This window comes from Protopterus annectens, chromosome 4.part0 (assembly GCF_019279795.1).
Source record: "Protopterus annectens isolate FY-2018-M chromosome 4.part0, PAN1.0, whole genome shotgun sequence".
NCBI classification, from domain to species: Eukaryota; Metazoa; Chordata; order Ceratodontiformes; family Protopteridae; genus Protopterus; species Protopterus annectens.
In genome coordinates, this window is record NC_056733.1 from 1,441,355,645 (window position 1) to 1,441,382,729 (window position 27,085).

The 27,085-nt window shown below is 38.2% G+C and overlaps 1 protein-coding gene across 1 annotated transcript in view; it reads right to left on the minus strand.

The window, feature by feature from the left end:
* LOC122799900 (poly(U)-specific endoribonuclease-B-like) overlaps window positions 1-12,152 on the minus strand; it is a 412,046-nt gene extending 399,894 nt beyond the window's left edge. The window contains exon 1 of the mRNA XM_044069283.1: window positions 11,994-12,152. Coding sequence (XP_043925218.1) covers window positions 11,994-12,116 — 123 coding nt within the window. The 5' untranslated portion in view covers window positions 12,117-12,152. The remainder of the gene's footprint in view (window positions 1-11,993) is intronic.
* Between the last annotated feature and the right edge of the window lie 14,933 nt (window positions 12,153-27,085).

Below are 27,085 nucleotides of genomic sequence, written 5' to 3' on the forward strand. Positions count from 1 at the left end.
GTTTTCAACATCCACACCCAGACTGGACTACACACAGGCCACTTACAGAGATGAGTCTTTGGCCAAGATCCCCCAGGCCACACTCTTGCCACTCTCTCTGTGAATGAATGTCTTCCAGTACTCTCTATAAATGGTAACCACATTTCACACACAAACATGCACTACTTGGTTTTATCTCTCTCTTGTTTTGGTATTTCAAACATTAATAATACAGTTTCCCCTTACCGCAGTATTTGTTTTTCTCTTTCTCTTTTTTGATATTTCAAACATCAAAAATGCAGTTTCACCTTATTGCAGTCCTAAAGTGCCTGTCATTCTCTTGTCTCTCCTTGGCTGTCTGCTTGCATGAAAGGAGCCCAATCACCTTCATGCACACTATTTTGTCTTCTTGTAAGTCTATCCACGTCCACAAGGAGCTAAATCACTATATCTGTCAACTGTCCAGAATTTTGTAGAAAGTCTAGATTTTTCCCCTCAAATTGTTGGCCTGTTCCACATAAAATTTATGGGTTTTCTGGCAAATCACTCAGGATTAAAGTCACTAAATAATGACAGACATTAGACTTTCAGTCTATTTATCCTTCAGAAAATGCATACTAAAGAAAAAACTTGTCAGTTTAGCAACTTTATACTTTAATGAGAGGAATATTTAAAATCTGTCCCTATTTTTGGGGCTTTGTCCCCCCATTTTGTTGGCTTTACTCAGATGTCTTGTTCTAAGAGGTTGAGAGGTACGTAAATCACCTGCTTACTCTACTTTTACCTGTCTGCAGCAATCTGGTAGTTTACTTCCATACTCCTAATATATTAACTACTGTTTTTGTTTTCTTCTCTCATGGAGTTTATATTTTACCTACTACTTCCCGTCCTGCATCTTTTTTCATTCATTTCCTTTCCTTACCTGCTCATCTACTATGTTTCATCCTAGTCTGGTCCGTACTTCTACGCAGTGTGCCCTAACCACATACAACTCCTTCACAAGTCATTACATTACCTTAAAATTAAACATCTGTTTGTATGAAATACTTACCCCTTATGGGATACAGATGACCCAAACTCGAGTAGTGTCTGGGGTGATGGAGGAGGGAGTTAGGAAGAAGGTGAGAGCGAACAGTTGACACTGATTCACTTTTCTTGGGGAGGTGGTTTAATCAATGCAGTACCTATGGATAACGGAAGCAGCTGCCTAGTACACATCATTGGATTGTGGACATGTTCATCGCTTTGTCAAAGTGTGACAGCAGCTTCTACCATGCATGCTTAGAAGCATGCATGTACAGATGTGAGGTGATGCAAGCCTGCACTGTGAAGCCGATGCACTTGTTGAGCTGCAGCATGGCCAGTTACTTGTTAACAATCAAATAAACATTCAGTGCATTCTTAGAGATCATCACTTTCATTTTTCCTAAACTAGGTAGCAATTACAAACTATTCATTTTACTTCCACTTTCATTATTAATTGTATACAGCTGTAGAATAACCTTTCGTAGACCTTTTGTATAAATTCTTCTTTAAAAATCTGTTTAAGGTGGAACTTAATGGGGGTCACAAAGAAGTCTACCCACATGCAGGGGGCTTTAGCTGTTCCTCTTATCTGATATTCCAAAATTTGGTAGTTATTACACCTCTGGAAAGTAGAATTCTCCTTACAGCGACCTCCACCATCTGAAATGAGATTGCAGTCAGTAGTTTATTTCCCCCAACTGATTGTGGGTCAGTGGCTGTGTCTCACTATATACTACTTAAAACTAATCAAAACAAAAAGCTGCATTCCCTAGTACTACTTACTGGAGGTCAGACTTACTCTCTGGTCAATCATGCAAATATACACTTATTTATTTATTTATTTTATTGTGACACCCACGGTGGAGAGGGCGGCCCCTTTGGTGCAACGGTTAGCGTTGCCGCCTCACAGCAAGAGGTTCTCTGGTTCGATCCTCGGCTGGGGTGCCTTCTGTGTGGAGTCTGCATGTCCTCCCTGTGGTCGCATGGGTTTCCTCCAGGTGCTCCAGTTTCCTCCCACATCCCAAAGACATGCTGTAGGTGGATTGGACACTCTAAATTGGCCCTAGGTGTGTGTGCATGCATGCATGCCTTCTGTGGAAGGTTGGGTGCCGGGCTGGCAACTCGACACTGTAAAACTCCACTGCCAATCATGAGCGGAGAGGTGATCCACTGTGGCGACCCCTAACCGGGAAAAAGCCGAAAGAAGAAGAAGATTGTGACACCCATTAGGCACTTTTTCTGTTACTTACTTTAAATGCAGAGAAGGCCTGATTTCAATTTTAATATTTTTTTCTGCTGTAAACCTGAATGAAATGGGTTCCCACAATGTCACAGCATCCTGCCACATGGCATTTTAACATAAGATTCTTACAGCACATAATAAAGGAAATGTGTAAGACTTGGTTTCTCCTGTCAGATAATGTGTGACAAGAGTTTTCCTTTTCACTATCTTGTCATTTATCAGAAAAACACCAGAGTAAGACACTCATCAAAATGCTTGTGTATCGAATCAGCACATATTGACATTATAAATCAAACATTTGCTCATAATTAAAATCTTTGAAAGCAAGTTGTTTTCTGCTCATGGCTTTAATCAACACTTTTAGCCCTTAGCCAACTACAAACCAAATAAGTCAAAATAAGGCAGCATGCTGGTTCAAAACATTGCATCCACTAACTGCAGAATGGAAGTACCAGGACGTTAATACTTTTTCAGTATTTTAAATCAAGTCCTATCATATTAGAGATATACATTATATAACTTGTACTTTTACTATTTGTTGACTGGGAAAGTCCATCTCGGATAGAGTCTATTTTCAGGAAAGGCCCAGAAGGAAACACTCCAGATGCATGTCTTTGGAATGTGGGAAGAAACCCACACAAACACAGGGAGGACATGCAGACTCTGCACAGAAGGCACCCCACCTGAGAATCAAACCAGAGAACCTCTTGCTGTAAGGTGACAATGTTAACGGCTGCACCACTGCACCAACCTTACATGTGGTATTGTAATTATAGCATGTTCTTGAAACAGTTTGCTACAGAGGTAAAGATTTACAGTTTTATATTTATCACTAAAAAAAATGAGCTGACAAAGCAAGACAAAAAAATGGATATCAAAAGAATAATTTTCATGTTGGAACTAAAGAGAAACAATCCAAGTTTATCTGTAATGCCAAATATATTCTAAAGGTATCTTGCATCTGACAGATACATGTAAACTCTAGATAACTGATCTCTGCCCAGACATCAGTCTACACTGCAAGGTATCCAAGTAGTGCTGTTATAATCACAGAGGACTGTAGTCCATATACCAATGAAATGTGTATAAACAGCAACAAAGCAGGCGAGTTAATCTGCATCGCTTACTTCTTTTCCCCGTGATTTGTAAGTTTCATATACTACTGACTCAGATATTTTACCAAGTGCTGTGTAATGTATGTAATGTGGCTAATTTTGCAACAGTTAAACAGAATTTTGCTGACACTGGCTTCCCTCTGCTGTGAATATCAGTGATATACTTTGCCAGTGGATGACATGACTCATAAACGCACATATCCGCTGTCCACTCTGTGCCCCTAGTCTCTTAGCAGTGATCATGTGGTTGTGTCCCTTTAAAGGTACTTCCTGTTGTCCCTGTAATGTATTATTATAGACAGAATGTTTGTCTTTAGCTGCAAGCAGACTGTGCTGTTTTTTTTTTTTTTTTTTTTTATCAAAGAGTAGAAAGTACAATTAAAATCACTTCCTACAAAACTGCTGTGAATGCTACCATCTCATGCATGTCTAAATCTGTTTTAGCCTAGCATGACATACAAACACTAACTAGGGAATTCATTATTTCATGTTTCTGAATACTACTTCCTCAGTGCAAACACACTCAACTTGAACAAAAAGCTTACTGTAGGGACTCTGACTTTTAACTTATGCTGGCTCAGCTTTCCGGACTGTCAGAAAATGCAGTCTTTCTTGACATTGCCAGTTGAGTTGCTGAGCTGTCAAAAGTGTTTGCCCTTGAGTTCATACATTTTTTCTCAGTAGAAAGGAACCTGGAAATCATCATGTACCAGAAGATAACAGCGTTTTGTCAGGGCAATAAAAACTACCATAAAACACTAGTGCTCATCCTGAAATAGAATATATTCTGTCTGGCATGCTATTATTACTGAGATATGCAACAGAGAAACACTGACTAAAAGAGTGAATCACAAATATGAAATGTCTGACATCTGACTAGTATACAGTACTTTGTACCAAAGTAAACCCTGAACCTGGGCCTGCTGAGCTATGCAATGATGCATAAAGTGAACATGGGCTCATCGAAAGCAGTAGAAAGATTTACAACTGACACAGTCATCAACATATGTGGGTTTCATATTCGTTACCTCTGATATGTAATTATGTAATCTGTGACAAATATAAGCCTAAAGATCTGCCAGATGCATACCTTAGAACAGGACCTCAACAGGTAAAGCAACACATTTGCTGTGCTGATTGCTTGTGCTGTGCACATACTCTTCTTTATGCAAGGAACTCAAAAGTCCCACAGACATATTTAAAATACACTATCAGTTAAAGAAACATTCATCATGATATGTATAACATTAAAACACACCTGAGATCAAGCACTGCCTAAACCACATATTTTTTTCAAATACACAAAATGTAAAACATACATATCAAACTTTCAGCATAATAAAAATGTATATTTAAGATATTTAATTTCATAAATATTCTTGCTTCCAAAAGTGGTTTTAATGAAAATTGTTGATTCCAGCCTTTACTGTGTCTGGAAGATAATAAGCATTTGCCATTTATTCTCTTTTGTTAATAAAATATTAACAACCTAGTGAAGAGCTCCTGACTATATGCAGTTTTTGAAAAATATGCTTAAAACTGTGATCTGCCTCACGTATGTTTATAATGGGCATCAGTAGCATGTCCTATCATAATGCCTCCAAATAGTTAGCAATGGTGTATATGGCTAGTTGTCTTACGGGCCTATGTTACTAAAGTTATTGGCTACACAGAAAAAATGTTATTTTGCATTAATATGTAAATATAATGTAACACAATAGCAAACTGTTTTTTATGTACAGTAAAGGTGACTGATGAGATGCTACAGCTGTTTGTGTGCAAAGAGAGTATGCAGTGAATAATGCAATATTAAATATAAACTGCCATTCTAGATATTCCCAAGGTGTTATATCTATAGAATATACGGCTTTTATTACATTCAATGAAGCAGGTGACAGACTAGTGGCTCAGGGTCACAGCGAGGAATAAATAAGACAGATCTCTAGTTAGAAACAGCAATGCAAACACTATGCAATTAAACCAATACTCATAAAAGTCATATTAGGCTCATAACTATATAAATTGTGACTTATGGAAGCTTTAAGAAAATCATTAAGACAACTGAAAAAATTCATCAATCAGACTGCCTAGTGGAAGCCATAGCACCTGAACACAATAGGTTTCAGAGAAGTAGATACCAAACAGGAGAGGACCCAGGACCGAACCCTGTGGGACTCCACTCGTGACTGGCAGTCTGACTTGGAGTCAGCTACTTTCACACTGTGTTCTATCTGTGAGCCAGTTTGCAACTCATCTAGTGATATACGGGTTGATGCCTAGCTTAGTGAGTTTTTCTATGATTCCTGAGTAGGGAATGGTATCAAACACCTTAGCCAGATCAAGGTAGGCTGTATGAACCACTTTTCCTTCATCCACAGCTCTGGTGCTGACTCAAAGAAGTCGACCAGAATTAGCAGGCATAATCTATCCTTCACAAAACCAAACTGTCTGAGATCCAGAGTATGGAGATTCCCTATATCCTTGCTTATTAGGTCCATGATGATGCGTTCCATAGCTTTACATATCAGACTCGTCAGGCTAATGGGGCGATAGTTCCCAGGGTCTGTAATCGCTCCTCCTTTGTGGATCAGAATGGCTGTAGCAGTGTGCCATTCAGTAGGGACAAAGCCCGAGATTAAGCTGTGGTTGAACAGGGTACACAGGTGAGGTGCCAGTTGACTCTGTAGTTCATGTAGAACACAGCCAGGGATCTTGTCAGGTCCCATAGAAGCTGTATTCTTGGCCTTAGACAGGGCTATTTTAACCTGTGAAGCAGTAATACTAGGTGCCTGGCAATCTACTGGTATTGTGATTGGTCTTTTGGGGGGGTTAAAGTTAGCACTGAATCTGTCGGCGAGTATATTGGCAATATCTGCTGGCTCGGTATAGGAGGTACCATTGTGCAGCAGCTCAGAGCAAATCTGGGTATTGCCATGGAGCTTCTTTACATAACTGTAGAAGGCCTTGTGGTTGTCTTTACTATCTGCTGCAATCCTGTTTTCATAGCTAGCTTTAGAGGATTTGATGAGGGATCTCAACTTTTTGTTGAGGCTGATAAGGGAGTTTTTCCAGTATTGGAACTTCACCATATTCCGCATCAGTTTTCTCCTTCTCTTGTAGAGTTTGTTTATGGCAAGGGACCACCAGCTTGGCTTCCTTTTTCTGGAGGAGAGCATCTTGGTTCTTTTTAATACGGCGAGATCCATGCATTTGTGTACGTGTTTGTACAGTGCATCGGTGTATGGTTCAGTGGTCATGCAACTATTCTTCATTTGCATGGGTGCCGTGAAATTAGCCACCTCTGTTTTTAGGAGCCCAAAGTTAGCTTTGGAAGTTTTTCATGATGGTTATCTTTTGGGGGGGGGATGTGTATTTCCAAAGTGATTAGTTCATGGTCGGATCTAACCAAGGAGGAGTTAACTATTGGTGTAGAGCAACGGTCGCCCATGTTAGTAATGACCAGGTCAAGGATGTTGCTACCTCTAGTGGAGGTAAGAATGAGCTGGTCCAGGGCATTGGAATTAATTAATTCCAGGAAACGTTGGGCAAGTGTATTGGTACATCAGTAGTTTTCCCAGTTAATGGAGGGGTAGTTGAAGTCTCCCAGTATGAGAGTGTTAGGTTGGACCCTAATATTCTCCAGGGTGCTTAGTTATGTAGAGTGTGAGTCTTGGGACATGGTTGGGGACCTATAGCAGGCTATGACCTGAATCGCTGTCTTACCCAATGTTAGCTGCACCTGAAGTATCTCTGATGCATTATGTTGTCTACCTGTATGGAGCTGTGCACATCCTTTATGAATTTGGAAACACCACCGCCTTTGGAACTTCGGCCCAAGTTCTGCGGCCTTAAGGTGTGGAATGAGTTATAGCCTGGAAGTGCAGGGGTGCTTTCTGCTGCTTTAAACCAGGACTCTGTTACAGCACAAATGTCGATGTTCTCCATTTTGAGGAGTGCTTTGAGCGAGTGCATTTTGAGATTTAGACTTCTAGCGTTGAGCAGCATGACCCTCAGATTGCATTTGTTTGTAGCTGTTGGTGGTAATTTTGTCTTTGGAACACCATCTAAAAAAGGCACTATAGGGGTGGCAAGAGCCTTGGCCAGTATCCGGAAGCCCAGGGGTGACAGATGCAGGCCATCTCTGGAAAAGCATCGAGGTCTATCAATCATGTCATCCCAGGCAGACAGATAGTGGATCCCCTTAGAATGACACCAGAAACTTAGCCAATCGTTGAAATCAATAATTTTCTGCTTGTACTGTAGTATCATTCTGAGTGATGGTAGGATGCTGCTCAGGGCTAGGGTCATACGCGCCTGGGCTACATAATCCGAGAGCTCCTCCATGTCTCTTTTCAAGTAGTCCAGGGATGTACGTCTCAGGCCATTCACACCCACATGTACAATGACAGAGTCATATTTGTACCTGTTGTTGAGGGACCTGAGTGCTTCCATTATGTGGCAGATCCTCGCACCTGACAGGCAGCTGACTGTTACTTTCTCCTTATTCAACCTAGCGAGTGGGACATCAGTGTGCCTCACTATCGGGTCACCTATGACTAGTGTGTTGGGCATGCTGTTTTGCCTTAGTGGCTTTGGTTGAGTCGCACACTCTTTAAGAGAGTTATGTGTCTCGTGATTAGTGTTGTGTTGTGGTGGTTGAGTGTCTTTCTGCCTTTGACGTCTCTGCTGTTTGGGTAGATTTTTATTGAGAGCCTCCATGAAGGTAGGTGTGTGGTTTATGTTTTTATGTGAAGGCAGTGCTGGTGTGTGTTCTGAGGGGCTATGTGTTCCATGTGGTGTGGTGCAAGTGTTGACCTTCTCCTCTTGACCAGCTATTCTGGTATATGTTCTACATGAACTACAAAGTGAACTGGCACCTCACTTGTGTGCCCTGTTCGGTCACAGCCTCACCTCAGGCTCTGTCCCTACTGAATGGTGCACTGCTACAGTCATCCCTCTCCACAAAGGAGGAGTGACTACAGACCCTGGGAACTATCACTCCATCAGCCTGACGAGTCTGATATGCAAAGCTATGGAATGCATCATAGGCAAGGTGGTTCATACAGCCTATCTTGATCTGGCCAAGGCCTTTGATACCATTCCCCACTTAGGAATCAAAGAAAAACTCACTAAGCTAGGCATCAGCCCCTATATCACTAGGTGGGGTACAAACTGGCTCACAGATAGAACGCACAGTGTGAAAGCAGCTGACTTCAAGTCAGACTGTGGACCAGTCACGAGTGGATTCCCACAGGGTTCAGTCCTGGGTGCTCTCCTGTTTGGTATCTACTTCTCTGAAGTCCAGGGCAGCACAAAGGGACTCTGGGTGACAAAGTTCACAGATGATTGCAAGTTGGGAGCTATTATTGCAAGTTGGGAGCTATTATTAACTCTCCAAGTGATGATGACATCCTACAGAAAGATCTCACTGAGATCAATGACTGGTGTCAGAACCATGGCCTTAAGCTCAATGCCAAAAAATGTGTCGTCATCCCCTTTGGGAAAAACCCATTTCCCATGAATTACCACACTGGTGGTAGTCCACTGAACACAGGAGGCGTTATAAGATATCTGGGAACACAGGTTGACAGCAACCTCTCTTTTGACCACCACATTGCCACTGTGGTCAGAAAGTCCTTCCATGTGGCACATCTCATTACTAAGAGTTTTGCATCCAGGATGAAAGAGGTCATTGTCTCCCTCTACTCTTCCCTCATTAGGCCAATCATCGAGTACAATGCCCCATTTTGCATGTACCTCACTAGACATCTGCAACAACTGGAGAGGCCACAAAAGTACCTCACAAAGAGGATCCTAGGCCTTAAACACTTGTCCTATATGGACAGACTTAAAAAACTCCAACTGTTCTCTGTCTCATATCGCCTACTTAGAGGCGATTTCTGCTTGACTTACAAAGCCATGTCTGACCCAGCTCTGTTAGAAATGCTACATCTAAAAAAATCCCAATCTCTCCACACCACACACTCCAGAGACCTCAACCTCATTACCACAATCAAGAAAATGTGCTGGAGGGACAGATTCATAACCCAGGGACTGTCCATGCTATGGAATAGACTTCCCATACATGTCAAACAGAGCATCTCACTGGCCCCCTTCAAGAGAAATCTTGATGAGTGGATGGGTAATAAAAAATTCACCCCGGAGATCACTCCAGTGGCTCTACTCAACAGAGGCACTGGGAACTAAGGTCGGGTGGAACGTTGACAGGGTAATCCTATGGGCTAGGCTTATAAAAGCTCCAGAGCCATTAGCCTAGTACACAGCTAGAACCTATGAACCTTCTCTCTGATTGAGGAGGCATAACCAACTTTGGCAACATATGTTCTGTCCTTGAGACAGTTTGCTATCCATCTTACCACATAGGGATCAATGTTTAATGCCAAAAGCTTATTTACAGTTTCATTATGTCTTATAGTGTCAAATGGTTGGCCAAATCAAGCTAGGAAGCATGTACAGTGTGCCCTCTACCTACAGCCAGTGTAACCTTTTCAAAGATGCGTACAAGATTTAACTGATGTGGCCTACCCCTTACAAAACTGAATTTTTGCAGGTCAAGCCTAATCAGATTTTTGATGCTCTGATTTACACCATTGTTGATGCTGTGTTCAATGTTTAACAGATAAGACTTGTAAGACTGATGTATTTCTAGTTTGCTTTGTGTATGGTGGGTCCATCTTTGTAGAGGGCATCACCACCACAGTGAAACAGGATTCAGGGACATAGCCTGTAGATAGTCTAGGTTAAACAATTTAAGTAGGGGATCAGAGTCCATGGTTGCTGCTGTTTATTATGCAAGACAGTATATTTATATTGTCAGGACACATGAAAGAAGTGTTTTGGTCTTGGAGAGTACCTTAAGGATATAATCCTTAGTGGTATTAAGGAGGGTGAAGTGATGTTAGGATGACTGGAGTTGGGAAGACAGTTTCAGAGACATTGGACACAGTCTTATTTGTTAGAATGTTAGCAATGTCTTTCAGATTTGAGTGGAAAGCATCATTTTAGAAAAGTTAAAAGCAATGTTATAAATTATTTCTTAATTTTCTAACCTAACTGAGGAATGGCTTGTAGTTATCCTTTGACTCAGGTGCTAGCATGGGTTCCTTGGATACTTTGCTAATCTTTATGGGTGGCTTCTTTTTCTTAGTGATTTTTTTATTGTTATTATTATTTCCATACAGAGAGGTTCCAACCCTACATGGTAATTTGAACATTTTCTTCTTTCTGTTATACAGTTTGTTTATATTGAATAACCACCAAGGTGATTTATTTTCAAACTATATTCAACAATATATTTGATTCTAGTTGTGATGCCAGGTCAATGCATTTGACTAAATAAGCATAAAGATGATTAATGTAGGTAACTCCAAATCCTGAGTCAATTGTGGAGTTTTTTCGTAATTGAAATTAAAGATTTTGTCATATAATAGTAAAAGGTTTGTTTATTCTGAAGTCTGTAAAGATAGTGATGTTGGTTACCAGGAGAGTGGATGTTTTGAGGATAAAGGTAAGCAGTAGGTGGTATGACTTAACTAATGAATGACCAGTCAGGAGTAGGAACAAGCTGGAGCTAAGTTAGTAAGAACTAGGTCAAGAATGTTCCTGATCCTGGTGGGACTGAGAACAAGTTGATGAACACAGTTCTTGTTTGCCAAGTCAAAGGTCCATTGGCCACACTTTACATTGGTAGTATAGTTAATCCAGTCTATGGAGGGATAGTTGAAGTCAACCAGGATTAATGAGACATTGCTTATAGGGATATTTTCAAGGATTACTAGGAAGCGTTCATGATCATGAATATCCATGGACAGGAATCAATAACAAGCTGTAAGCTGGAAGTTTGATTTCCCTAAAGTAAACTGAAGTTCTATGAGCTGGGAGAACCTATACTGTCCATAAAAGTTTACTGCAGTAACATTTCTACAAAAAACTCAGGAGCCAAAAACAAGAAAAGGTTGATATGCCTATGAGTTGACATATTTAGACCATAACTTAGATTAAGTGAATACTTAATGGCTGCATTTGTATATTGTACTAAACTTGTACAGACCATTTTGATGATTTATTCAAACCAATATATTTTGCTGTCATTTTATAACAGTAGTAAGCTGAAATAGAAAATATTCTGTGAAACAGCATATAGTTTTCTTTAGAGTGTTCAATAATTTCAAGTTTCTCCTTCGTTATTTATATTTTGATTATCTGTGACTGATCAGTTTTTGTACAAAATTTAATTTCAAAAGTTTAAAGAAAAATATTCTGTCTGTCTGAAGATGTCTCCTGTCATTTAGAATAACCTAACAACTTAACTGCACTAAATTAACACAATGGTCCTCCCTAGCTAAACAGCACAGAATTATTCCACTTAAAGGAAGAATATCAGAAAACCCTTGAACTTTACAATCCAGGTTCTGCCTCCATGCCCAACACCTGAGGAACAATTTCACATAATCACAAAGGCTCACATAGAACGTTCTTACATTACTCCAGTTGTACTGATATTTTTCAAGACTAGGGTGACATTTCTTTCCATTTTTGAAAGCAAAAAGCAATCTGCTAATAATTTTCCTCAAAATAGTGTATAAGAAATGGTGCAGTATCATGCCTACCTGGAATGAGACCTTGTAGTCCCTTCCTGGCTTCAGTCTGCTGATATCCGAATCCCATAGCTGCTGCACTATAGCTGATAGTTCTGTATCCTTTTCTGAAATGATGTCCACCTTTTCTGGCATGTTATCTAATAATGGCAGGGAGATGCCATTTACTTGACAGCAACAGTTTTGACAATCCTAGAATACATGCAAATACATATTAGAACAGTTCCCCAGGCAATCTACATCAACAGTCTTCATTTGCATCAAACCTTCATGCATTAGCCTAATAAAATATTGCTTAGACAGATTTATTATTTACCTGCTTATTTGTTAACCATGTAGGTAGAGTGGTCTAATGACAATTTTTAGCAAGATGACCCTCAAGGTTAAAATTGGTACAGAAAAAAAAATCTCACAAGAAAACAAACATGGTATGATCATTGGCACTGACGCACAATAATAAACTGAAATGTACCAGGATTATGCTAAGAAGTACAGTTATCACTGATACATAAAGAGAGATAATACGCAAAATTACTACAATTACGTTAATAATGGTGACAGAGCAATCATCTGAATAGGATACAGTCTCACAGTTAGGAATAGCTGACAGTTGTCCATTGAGCTTCATCATAACTAAATAATTAAAAGACTAAAATAATGATCTTGTATTCATAAAAACAATACTTGCCACAAAAAAAAAAAAAAAACAACTACCAAGACACATCTTTTAGTTTTACAATAAATTTAATGTCTGGTTATATTCCTCATCTCCTTATATTAGAGTTGCAAATGATTTTGCAAAAAATAAAGATTATATTGTGTTGTTTGAGGTTTTAGTGTCATTGTTTATTCATTTCTTTGTTTATAACCATACCCATAAAATGATTTACATATATATTGCAATGTATTATTGGCAAGCTAAACTAAGTTACTTCTTTAGAAAAGCAACTTATTTACAATGTTGTCTGATTACTACATCCTAACATATGTTAACTGACAATGCAATGGCCTTTACATTAACTTAGATAGTGAGGCATTGTCATAGGTTCATAGGTAGGTACTAGGTTTTCGGCCCAGGGGCCTAAGTAAGCCTAGCCAACAAGGTTCCCTGGCTTACACCACCCAAGAAAGTTATTTTCCAGTACCACTGTCGAGCAGAGCCACAGAAGTGATCCTCGGGGTGTATTTCCTATTTCCCATCCACTCATCAAGATTTTTCTTGAAGAGTGCTAATGAGGAACTTTGCTTGACATAGATGGGTAGCTTTTTCCAGAGTATGGGAAGTCTCTGGGACAGGAATCTATCCCTCCAGCATATCCTGTTTATTGTGGTGACAAGGTTTAGGTCCCTAGAGCGTGTAGCTCAGAGGGATTGGGATTTCTTAAGGTGTAGCATGTCCAACAGCTCTGGGTTTAACATAGCTTTATATGTTAGGCAGAGATCACCTCAGAGTAGGCGATATGCTATGGAGTAAAGCTGGAGTTTTTTGAGACAGTCAGTGTAGGGCATCTGTTTGAAGCCAGTAATCCTCTCTGTGAGGTACTTCTGTGGCCTTTCCGGCTGCTGCAGGTGTCTTGTGAGGTACATTCCAAAAGGGGCGTTGTACTCTATAATGGGTCTAATAAGTGTCAAGTAGAGGGGAACAATGACCTCTTTTTTCTTGGATGAGAACCCTTTTCTTGTCAGTTCAGACTTCTATGCTGTCATGGCAGGGATTTACAGCTCCATGTAAATTTTCAGAGTGCAGTCGTTTTCAACAAAATAAAATGCAAAAACATACCTTTTGAGTCAAAACTGTATAGTTTGGTATTACAAAGGTAAGGAGGTTATATACAGTTTCAAGTCTTTCTTATTTACACATGTGTCCAATAAACTTTAAGCACTTTTGTTCCTTCGATGAACTGTGACCTATTCAGAATAACAAGAATATATTCACACTACACTTAAATAACCAAAGATAAAAGACATGAGCAGGAAAAGTGCAGGAACTATGTTAACATTTTGGGCTCCCTATCAAGTATCAAGTTGGGGCTCCCTGGACACTTCCAGTCAAAGTATCACCCTGCTGCTGCCTCCCCTCCTGTGCGATCTTTTAGTTCAAGTTACAAAGCTTTAGAATAGGATACACAAACCAAACGGCAGTTACACTGCTATTACATTATGACAGGCCTGTTTACCATAGTAAGTGGATAGATTTTCAAACCTTGTAGTTATACTTTCTATTTTTGGAATCCCTAAAGTACACAAGAGTTTACTAAACCCTCCAGTAAAAGCAAATGTTGTAGCACAATATTTGAAAACCTATCCACTTGCAGCTTACATTGATAGGAAGCGTAAACCTTATATGAGTTTGTTTCCCCATTTAATTAAATACTCTTGGGATTATTTGAGGAGGTTAAAAAATAATTATATAGTGATGAAATTATTTTTATGACCATTGACGCTGTGGATTTCTTCATGTCTATACCCCATGGTGAACGTCTGGAGTACTTTGCAGATGTAGATTCCTCTTTCGAATTTCTGATTAATAACAAAGTCCATCTAATAACGGACTTCTTGGACATCATTTTAAATAACAATTACATTTTTTTTTTTTTAAGGGGAACTATTTAAACAAAACAAAGAGGTAGCCATTAGGGCAATCTGTGCCCCAACTTACTCCAACTTAGCCATGTTGGCTTCAGAACTAAAATATGTTTTCACTTTCCAATTTAGTAATTACTGGAGTTGGCATGTTAGATTTTTAGATGACATATGTATTCTATGGACTGGACCTGTAGACTTATTAGAGGAATTTTTTTTTTATTTATATCAATGATATGACAGACTTTTTAAGATTTACCATCAGTTTTCTAATGACAGTACTTATTTTTAAATGTTACTGTCACCAAAAAAGAAGGTGGGAGTTTCTCTTCTAATATTTATAGGAAACCCACCTTTTCTAACTCATGCCTTCATTACAATAGCTATCATCCCCAGCCCAGAAAAATGGTGAGGTCAAGGGGCAATTTGTAAGACTAGCCAGAATGATTTCAGAAGACAACATTTATGGGTTAGAATGTGATAACTTAAGTAAGACATTCTTTGATCAGGGTTATCCAAAAATATGGTCCATGACATTATAGCAGAAGTTAAGATGTTGAGATGTTCAAGATTTAAATTTTTCTTAGGTGTTGAACCAGGAAAAACTGATATAGATGTTCCTTCTGTTATTCAAGAGAACAGACCATACAGTTTAGCGCTGGTATTGAACATTTTCCTTGAGAATTGTGTATAAAAACATTATAAAAAATAACTGGGTAATCTTTAAATTTTATCAGAATCTCATTACTAAGTTAGGTAAACAACCTGAATTTGTTTTTAAAATGGGGAAGAACTTTAAGAACAAATTTGAACATGGAAAGAATGGTAAAAGTGAATTTCCTAGAGTTTCTCAGGTTGGAACAGTTAAATGTGGCAGATGTAATCAATGTAATTACATCTACACAAATGAAAGTATTGCTATCCATGATGAGATTACACACTTATCAAATGGCTGCAACTGCTCTACTAACGGAGTTCTTTATATATGTAAATGTGGTTTATGTGACAATTTTTATCACTGACTAGGCATATTTTGAACATCATTACATCAAGAACGGTAATAAAAATAAAAATCTATACAAACACACTGATGTTTTGGGGCCATATTAGGTTTTCTTTTGCCGTTTTAGAACTCTAATTGAGTAAAGGGAGCTATAAAGGCAATTGATACTGAATGCAGGGGTGACTCCAGGCTTAAATGACAATATTTCAATAAGTAGTGTTTTGAAACTTAGGGCAGCAAAGTTGTGACCTTCTAGTAACAATTTATATAAATGAGTTTATGTCCAAATAGTGTCATGATTATACATGATTTTTTGTTAGATTTTATATAACTACATTTTTATAAAAATACTTACAATTTTTTTCTATTTAATATAATTGTATATATTTTTTAATATTAAAAAATATGAGAAATGTGGATGTACTTATTTATTTACATACATTTCTAAGCTGCCTTTTACCAATGAACTCGTGTTTGTTGTTGCTAATTAACCTTGTGCACATGTATTTAATTTAATTAGATAATGCTTTACTTGTGCGTTCATTTTTACAGGATGGGTTTGGTCACATGGCAGTTGAATTTCTTTTAAATATGTGTTTTATTGTTAGTTCTTTAGTTCTGATGAAGTTTGATTACTTTGTGGACTAAAATGCATAACTATTTTTTATTAAAGTTTGGGCAAGTGTTCAGTGATGTTCTGACTGGCGACTTACTGTATATATACATACATATATATATATATATATATATATATATATATATATATATATATATATATATATATATATATATATACATATACATATATATATATATATATATATATATATATATATATATTATATATATACATATATATATATATATATATATGTATATATATATAGATATAAACTATATATATATAGATATATATATATATATATATATATATATATATAGATACATATATATATATATATATATATATATACATATATATATATATATTATACATATATATATATATATATATATATATATGCACACACATTTTTTTTTATTTTGCGCTGTGTAGTGGCAGAACATTTTGTTTGTTTTCTAGTTTTTGCTTTGGTTTCTACCAGCTGCCTTTTATTTCTTTGATGTTGGTCCATCTCACAGACTGACATTCACAGTGATTGGCATTTAGTTACAATGATGTTGCATTGCAACAATCCTATGTGCAGTGATGGCTTTAGATGAAAAGGTGACCTAGACAAATGGCTCCATGGCATGTCCCACTACCTATGGCTCCCCACACATATCCCAGCCTCCACAAACCATAAATATGACTTTTTTCTTCCTTTTCTCACATTTTGTCCACTCTGTTTTACTAGATGTGGAGCTTTTTTTAAACAACCTTTACAATCAGTGATGGCTTCAACAAATGACATGACTAAGGAAAGAAACTCAGTATTTCTGTTCAGTTTTACTTTTCCTTGTATCCTTTCAAGACACATCTAACTGGCCGAGACTGCACAGTAATAAATGTGCTGGAAATAACTGAATTTAGCCAGGAGCCTGGGGACTACCAGACCCCTAGAAGTAATGGGATTATAGAATATAGGTGCTCTGAAGTGCATTTTCCTGACTTTTGACCCAGTGATGGCCTGAACAAAAATTATTAATCAGGAAAATTTTTCAGCCTTTTCAAGGAAGAACTAAGTTGCATCCAAGGCTTAATGTTCAAAGATGACAATATAATAACTCACAATAAACTATCAAGATAAATGTTTGGAGGGATACATGAATCCTGTCTAGGAACACAGTCTGCCCCCCCACCACCAAAAAAGACAGTCCTGCTGAGTATCCTTCCGGTGTTAAACTGGGATGAAAGTGAAGGCACAAGTGACCACAGTCATATATTTCAAGGAACTGCTATGATACATATACACATAGCATGCCTTCTCACCTATACCCCCAAAAGTGATCCACCTTTTGTGTGCCTCACTGATGTCAGGCTGGGCAAAACTGAAAGAAAAAAACAGAACACAGTAACATATTTCAACATGTTGCTGTCAGACATACATAAACAGCATACCTACTTATCCTTCCCCACAAATAGCCACCTGTGAATACATCTGGTGTTTGATTGTGAAGAAAGTGAAAAATAATGATTGCAGTAATGCATTCTAATGTTTTACTCCTAGGTAGTACAGTGCTCCTTTGTTGCATACCTCTGAGGTCTGAGACAGAAGTAAAAGAAACAATGACCATGCTGTCCTCAACCTCAACACAGGTTATAGCAACCTTCTGTGCATACCTCTGAAGAATGTGAGGAAAGCTAAAGAAATAATTACCACATTGTTCTGAGTCCCCAAACATGCTATAATGATCCTTTGTGCACACCTCTGAGGTTCATGAGGAAAATTAAGGAAATAATGACCAGAACCATCCCAGTCCTTACACAGGCTACAGCAACCTTCTGAGCACACTTCAGAGCAGGGCTGATATTAGAATACATAGGGTTGAGGGCAGAGGCCACCACTATGATTATGTCAAAATCCATTTAAACAGTCCGAGGTGTGGGAGTTCCCCTGGACTCCTAGAAGTTGTAAGGGTTTGGATGTTTTGTGATGCATTTTATGCCTTATTTTTGAAAGATAATGACTTGTTAAGCACATTTTGCTGCTAGTCAGAAGAGTTATGTATGTGCCCAACAATTATCGTGTGTGTCTACCAAAAAGAATCCATGATATTCTTTACACACACACACACACACACACACACACACACACACACACACACACACACACACACACACACACACACACCTGCACCTATATGTTGCATGCCCACCTTTATAAAAACTGAATGAATGCCAGTTCACCTACCGCATGTCTTTAAGTACTGAAGGAAACCAGAGCACATGGGTAAATCCATACCATGATGGGGGGCATGCAGAGAAAAAGCCACAGCCAATAAATCAACCAGAACAAAGAACTGTAAAACAGTCATGCTACTCACTGCACCACTGCAGCAATGACAAGTTGCTTTTGTACACATCCTGTTCCTGCCAAATCACCAAAGATAGCTACCCATCATGTGCAAGGCTTGTGTTTGTGATGGTAATAAATTATAAGCACACACACACACACACACACACACACACACACACACACATAAATGCACTGTTGGTGTTTGTGACAGAAAATGAAAGAAATTATGGTCATGTTGTTAATCTTACACTGCAACCCCCCCCCCCCCCCACACACACACACACACACACACACAATAGCAATAGTAGTTTTACACTTATTTCAGCAAATGCAGTACCTTGTGCAACAGCATTACTGCAGCACAGGATCAGTGACTATTGTTTAACGGTCAGCAGGGATAGGTCACTTTTATTTACCTCGAGAATGATAGGATTTGCCACCATTTTTACATGCTCAAAGTGGGACATTTTTACAGAAGCATGAGATGTTGCAGGATGCTCCATACCCCCAACCAGTGAAAAGGACTGGACTTCACTTTTTTATCAGAATAGTAGCTTACTCTTGTAGAATTTTAGTTGTTTCATATAACATTAAAATGATTTAGATAAAAAAATATATATATTTCTTTCATGCAGCTTTTACCAGCTCTATCCTAAACAGGGTTACAGTGCAGTGCGATTTAAGATAAAGTAGATAATCAGGGAATGACGGATCTTTTCCCACAAAGGCAGCTTTTGCAGGGTCTCAACTCAGTCAAAGATAATTGGGGGGAAGCCCCCCTGCAGCAGTGGGTATCACTAGTGCCTAATGCCAGCTATGCAGGGGTGTTAATTTTTTTTTATTGGTAATAACAAAAGTGTTCAATTTAAAGAAAAGTGTTTCACTGTATTTGTTGTTTTTACACATTTTTATAACTGAAGAATTGACAGGACAAGCAGCCAAATGGTTTAAATAAAATAAGCAGCAATTTCCTGAAACACAGCTGCTCTGTCTCCCTTCATTCCTTGAAAATAAACACATGCATTTGTAAGGGAGCATATCCAACAACTGGAACATCCACAGACGTTCCTCACTAAAAGAATAACAGGCATAAGTAAAATGTCCGATGCAGGCCCTATCCCTGTATTCTGTCTCCTACAGGCATTTTGACGGGAGATCTATGCCTGGCATACAGAGCACTGTCAGACCCTACTCTGATGGACCTCCTGCATATCCACAAAACAAACAGCACCAGAATTATCCATTCTAAAGACTTAAACCTTGCCTGTGATATAAATAGGACCTGTTGGTGAGAGTGTATTTATCCAAGAGACTACCCCATCTATGGAACAGGCTCCCCATCCATGTAAAGCAGAGTTCCTCCCTAACCCAATTCAAGTGCAACTTGAACAATTGGCTGAGGAACAGGAAATTCATCCCTGGTTTGACACCTATGTCTCTAAAGGACACAAGCAACCTGTAAATGGTTCATCTCCCTGGCCCTGCTTGTAAATATTTCATCTCCCATATCCCTGCTTACACTTATCAAGAGTATCAGAACTTGTCAGAGATTCAGGATGCATAGCTAGCCCTAAAAGGCCTTTGTGGTCATTAGCCTACTTACTCTGAGGTCAATCCACCTTGAAGAAAGAGCATAAAATGCATAATTCCTTCTCCAAATCAGCACAACAGTGGAGAGGTGATAATAAAAACCTTCACAATGAAAAGAAAAGGAATGCAACAGTGGCAATCAAAAATGATGAGGAATACATGCCTAATGATCTCATGCAAACAAAACCAGTTCAAATGAAACATTAGTAGTTTAATCAAAATTATTAAAATTCATGTATACAAATTAAGTTCAGAAAGAAAAATCTGTGATATCCCTTGAAGTCTCAGAAGACCCAGTATGCAACCTAACCTGGGTCAAAAACAAAGCAAGCAGAACCTTTGCAGTGTGGAGGGTGTGAAGTTCACTCCTTGAAATATGTTAAGCACCTAGTTCACTAATAAAAATCGAACTGTAGAATACGCACTACAAAATAATAAAATAGTAGGTAGTCCACAGTTGAATTAAAAATGGAATATCCTTTATTTATTCTAGATAATTCACTGGATGTACAACCACAAAATACGGTGAAGATTTAATAACCCATCCTAGGTGGAGGTATAATGACAGGTTTCCCTAATGAGCTCACAGCGTCATAATGTTAACCTACCCAGCGCACTTAGCATTTTAAAAATGAGCACATCTCTTCAACTGCTGCCCCTGGATCCTTAAGAATTGTATACATTATTTTGAGCTGGTGCTCTTCAAACCTTAATTACAGACCATTTTAATGTAAGTAATCAACTCTCAAAGCAAGCTGTCAACAGATGCATGTTCTCAACTGTCATTGTGATTATAAGCATCTTATAGCTTCATAAGCCAACATATTTCTGAGAGATGTCCAGAAAAATGTACTTGGAGGAGTACTAAAGAATATCTGGCTACACTCTTAATCACATGTTTAAAAATGACTAGTACCATAGGAAGTGTTTTGGGTGAACAGTAGCATGCAACAAGATCATGTAGTACCTTTGTGAATGCTTATACGGAATATAGTTACAGCTACTAAGAGGGAGTGACTGAAATAAACTGAAGACCATACAGAAAGTTGTTAGCTTTTTCTGTCTGCTGTACTCAAAACAATTTTATTGTCTTAGTTATATTAGCTGCAGCATACATCTACAACGTGGTAATGTGAAGGCAGTATTAGTGAAGGAGAGTTTGTTGGTGTTTAGCCTGTTATACTACTGAAGATCATGGATGCATCTCTGAGTACTAATAATTGAAGTTTAGTGCAAAGGTTTAAGTTTATCAGTAGCTAGCAAGTTAAATCCTGCAGCTGTAAAAAGGTTTAAAATGAATCCTTGATGTTATCATACAATTATTATTTACACTACCTATGTTTTTAATTTGTTAGTATTTATAGTAATAATTCTAATGCTCCTTTTTTTACTGATTCACATAATTATAACCAGCTGTCACTTTGCTCAAATTCTACCTGTATCCTATTACTATTTAAAAAGGATATAAGTAATTTATCTATCTCATTAAGTGCGCTCTACATTCTGCATATATTTGCATACAGTTTTATATGTTACATGTTATATAGCTTGTGTTCTAGGTTATTAGTACAACAAACATTAATTGTGTTTTTAGTTTTAGTTATAATTCTGTTTCTTTTTTACTATTGTTGTGGCTTTTATCTGATCCAGGTGAGCCATTTTTAAGTCATTTACTCTGTGCCTTATCTCACTATTCAGGCTTTGTGCACATGAATCCTGAATTTAAACAGGAAGTTACAAAACATTTTAGTGACAAAAGAAAATTAAACAATATGTGAGAGAAGATGTGAAAATGTCCCCATTCACATGAATGAGGTAGTAACTACAAGGTCTTGTTCTATACGGTTTAGTTTCCCCGATATTTTAATATATAAGAAATTTAAATGTTATTTTAAAATGTTGAATATAATCAAGATACTTTAAGTGATTTCATGCAAGTTTAAGCGATCTAGTTGCATGTTTATCAAACATAAAGAAATAGTGGGAGATTGGCATAATGGTTAAGCTGTTTACCTTACAGACACAAGGTGCAGGATTTGATTCTCACATGGGGTAATTAGCTAGGCTTAAAATAGCCCACAAGGGCAGTTAGCCTAATACTAATCTATGAACATATCAATACCTTTACTAGTGACTTTTTTCATGAAGGTTGAGAGCTTATCACAGTTTTTAACAATTTATGCCACGGTGGTGCAGCGGTTAGCATTGCCTCCTCACAGCAAGAGGTTCTCTGGTTCGATCCTTGGCTGGGGTGCCTTCTGTGTGGAGTCTGCATGTCCTCCTTGTGGTCGTGTGGGTTTCCTCCAGGTGCTCCAGTTTCCTCCCACATCCCAAAGACATGCTGTAGGATGGATTGGACACTCTAAATTGGCCCTAGGTGTGAGTGCATGGGTGTGTATGCCTTCTGTGGAAGGTTGGATGCTGGGCTGGCAACTCGACACCGTAAAACTCCACTGCCAATCATGAGCGGACAGGTGATTTGCTGTGGCGACCCTTAACCGGGAAAAGCCAAAAGAAGAATTCTTAAGATGACTTGGAATTAAACGTTACTGCTAAATCTATTCGGGATGGGGAGGGGCAGCAGTTCATTCTTTCATGTATTTATTTTTGCTCAGGAAAACAGGCACTAGTAATTAAGTTCCCAATATAATTTGATCAAAATGGAGTACCTGAAAGAACACCTTCTATGTATTTGTTGCATAGATTCTGATGTCTACAGGCCTTGAAATGGTGCTGTGAAAAAGTTAATCTGCATTACATTTAAGAAAAACTCAACAATTAAAGCACACAAAAGATGTAACATGTAATATAAACAAACAGTTAGTGGATAGAGTAGTGTGGTTGGATACTGAAACCCATAGTTTTCCCACATCTTTTGCTAAATATTTCCATACTTTCTGGTAAATTTCCCATTATTTCCTAGTGGTGCTGATCTTCACTAACTATATGTGACATATGTATAGCTTTACATATGATAATGCCTCCCTGGTCCCTGAGGAGTCACCTATAGGTGTGATGGAAAGAGCTTTTTTCTGGCTAGCCTCTTCTCAGATGGAGAGGAGAGTGGAGGGAGTTTCTGGCTTGCAAGAATGCAGCAGAGACCAAATCCTGCAGCCCAGTTGCACCTATGGGAGTTGAGCCAGCCGATCAAGAGCAATGCTCCACACTCATATCACTGCATGCTATGAACAGTGAGGGGCTATACTTAGGGAAAAGCCCCTCACTGTGCATAGTTATTATAGGGGAATAAAAAATTCCAAACTGCTTAAAAATGGCAGTTTGCCTGCTAACCCTAGCTGGTAATATATTTACAGGCAACCTACTGGGAATAAATGAGCAAATAAGGAAAGTACTTGATGAGTTAGACAAAAAAAGATAATAAATAAATAAATCAAGTGTATGCCATGTAGTGCACTTTCTAAAAGCAGTCTGAGTAAACCCCTCATGAAGGCTAATAAAGCATCCACATTGTCTGTATTGTTTATGCAGCATTCTGGCCAGTATCCGAATATTACTTGGCAGAAGATGTAAAGAAAACTATTTGCAGAAAAGAAGAAAGTAAGTTGATTTTACCAAAAATTTCACTTAAAATATATAAGTGCAACCTGTAGTTAGAAATCAGTTAGAAAACAGTCCAATTGCAACTGCCGGCAATTCTGTCATCACCGGCCAATTTAGCAGAAAACTGGAAGACATGATAGGGGGTTGGCATAATGGTTAAAGTACTGACCTTAGAACAGGGGTGTAGCTAGGATTTTCAAATTTGTACTCACAGCTCTCAAACTGCTACCCGCCTCCCCAGCCAAGCTACGGCCATTCTCATAATTCACAGTTCGCTATTTTAGTGTCGATGAAGAGGCATTCGCTAGGTGGTAACTGCATATACCTACTGGACTCCCCATGTAGGTGGCACTGCATATACCTACCAGACTTCCCATATAGGTGGCACTGCATATACTTACTGGACTCCCCATATAGGTGGCACTGCATATACCTACCAGACTCATAGGCTCTTAGGTAGGTACTAGGCTATCGGCCCAAGGGCCTACGTAAGCCTAGCCAACAAGGTTCCCTGGCTTATGTCATCCAAGAAAGTTATTTTCCTGTGCCACTGTCAAGCAGAGACACAGAAGTGATCCCAGGGGTGTATTTCCTATTTCCCATCCACTCATCAAAATTTTTCTTGAAAAGTGCTTATGACGAACTTTGCTTGACATAGATGGGTAGCCTGTTCCAGAATGTACATGGCATAGCTTTCAACCTCTTAGCACAAAAAATCTGGACAAAGCCAAAAATAAGGGGGACAACCCCCCCCCCCCCCAAAATAGGGACACATTTTAAATATTGTTCTTATAAACTTAGAAAGTTGCTAGAATAAAAGGTCTTGTGTTATTATGCATTTTCTGAAGGATATTAAATCTGAAACTCAAATATCTGTCATTATTTGATGAATTAATTCCTCACTGCTTCACCACAAAAATCCAGAAAATCACACATTTTATGAGGAACAGACCATAATTATGAGGCAAAACTTTGGAGATTTGAGAGGTAGTGCATATGGTCTCACCCATTCTGCAAGTCCACAAAACACTTGTAGGTAGTGTAGATGATTATTCCAATATCTGTTCAAGGAAAGAAGTCTGAACTACGGGCATGAATATTTTGCAGAAAGTTTTGCAGACTGTCTTCAGCTGCAAAAATACTTTTTTAGTCAATGGCTATTATATAACTATTACAGCTCAGATGCAGTATATTGCACTATTTTATGTTTCAGTAAAAAAGTATCATTAAAGTTGATTTAGGAGTTTATATTTACTGCTGATACTGGCATTCCAGCTGCTTGGTATTAAATCATCTGAAGATTTGCAGAACTTAATTATTTCTATCCCAATGTATATTAAACCATACATTAGTCATTTAATTAATTAATTGACTATTACTATTTGTTAGGTATATAGAATGACATGGTGATTAATTGCTATATCAGAACAATGAAGCTTATATCTTCCTACATTCCTAGCTTAATAAAACAAGACAATTTTGTTACGTAATCACATCATTTATAGTTAGTGTGTGCGACAAATTCATATATTAAATATCTCATCATTCATCCTATAAAACTGCTGTCATTAATGCAAAACTTAATACATTCAGGCCAACACGGCTGTTGGTAGATCAAAGAAAGAAACGTAAATAAATAAATAAGCAGCTTAATAAATAAATACAGACATTACTTACAAACAAATAAAAAAAAAAAAGAAAAGAACTTGTGTATACATAAGACATATAAAGACACACACACACACACACATGCACACACACACACACACACACACACACACACACACACACACACACACACACACACACACACACACACACCCTCCTACCTGATAATCTGTTCGCGATCACCACAACGATAATCCATTCGCGGTTGCCTTCCACTCACTACAACTTCACATTTTCCGCTCGCAGCGATAATCCATTTGCAATTGTCTTCCACTCACTACTGCACATTTCCCGCTCGCAGCCAGCCAGACATGATGTAAGCTCAATTCCGACTGGCTGGTATGTTCCTTAAAGGAGCCAACGCTGTTTAAAAAATAAAAAATATGTACTTTTTTTTAAAAAAAAGCTACCCCCTCTTCTAAAGAAGTTGTACTGAAATCAGTACAGTGCGTATGCCTCCTGACATCCCTGCCTTAGAGACACAAGGTATGGAGTTTGACTCTCATGAGATAACTGGCTAGGCCTAAAATTGACCACAATGGCAGTTAGTCTAGTACTAAAATCTATGAACCTATGAATTAAAAAAAATTGATTTAAGTGTAATAGCCAAGAAGTTTGAAAAGGTACAGTGTCTTGTGTTGCTATGTTATTAGAGAAGAAGCTTTGAAGGCATTTAATATATTTACCTCTCCTGAAGAGGCAAAACGATACAATATCAGCAGCTAAAGATAAGTTCAGGAAGTATTGTGAACATAGAAAGACCTTGCCATTAATTCATCATTTGTTCTTTACAAGGGTAGTGTCTTACAGAGACCATAGACACCTCTGTTACTGAGCTGAAAGCACAAGCTAAAGCCTGGGATGTGGTGAGCTGCATGATAAGGAAGAGAAATAACAGTTTGTGGTAAAAAGACAGTCTCAAACAAGAGACAAGCTATTAAAAGAAGCAGAATTCACCACATAAAAAGCTCCAGATGTATGAAGAGCAAGTGAATTCCAAGTTGTTGTTTGTCTTTCGTTTTTTCCCGGATAGGGGTTGCCACAGCGGAACTCCGGTCCGCTAATGATTGGCAGTAGATTTTCACAAACACTGAGGTGCCAGCTCGACGTCCAACCTTCAACGAAAGCACGCCCTTACGCATGTTTTTCGAACACCAGCCAACCGTGGGAAGGACATGCAGACTCCACACAGAAGGCACTTCCCGCACTCCAGCCAAGTGAATTCCAAGTACGAAGTTAAAATAATTAGCTGAGGAAATAGAATTGTGCAAAATAAACTGTGAGTCAAATTAAAAGATAATAATGAAAAATAGAGTGGTAATAAAGTGTATTAATAATGCAGATAATAAAGAAAGTCATAAGGTGTAAGGAAATTATGGAGTAGATGAAATTCAGGTCTTGTATACTGAATGTAGCTATAAGCATGACAATATGGATGTTAGAAACTATGGTATTTGCAGTAGAAAGAACTATTTTTCAAAGATATGTAAAAGGAAAGACAAATATGTTCAACATAATATTCATGCTGTTGAAAAAAGAAATGTGAAAATTAATTATTTATTGGAACTATTAAAATGAAAGGAGTGGTTAGAATGACGGCTGAAAATGCATCAAAACAATGAAAAAAAGAATAAAGGTCTAACCACAGGAAAGAAATGCCAAGAGGCATAAATAATATGCAGAATTAAGTGCAGAGTGTAATAGCTTCTCTGAAGATATATTTTATGCACTGGGGTTAA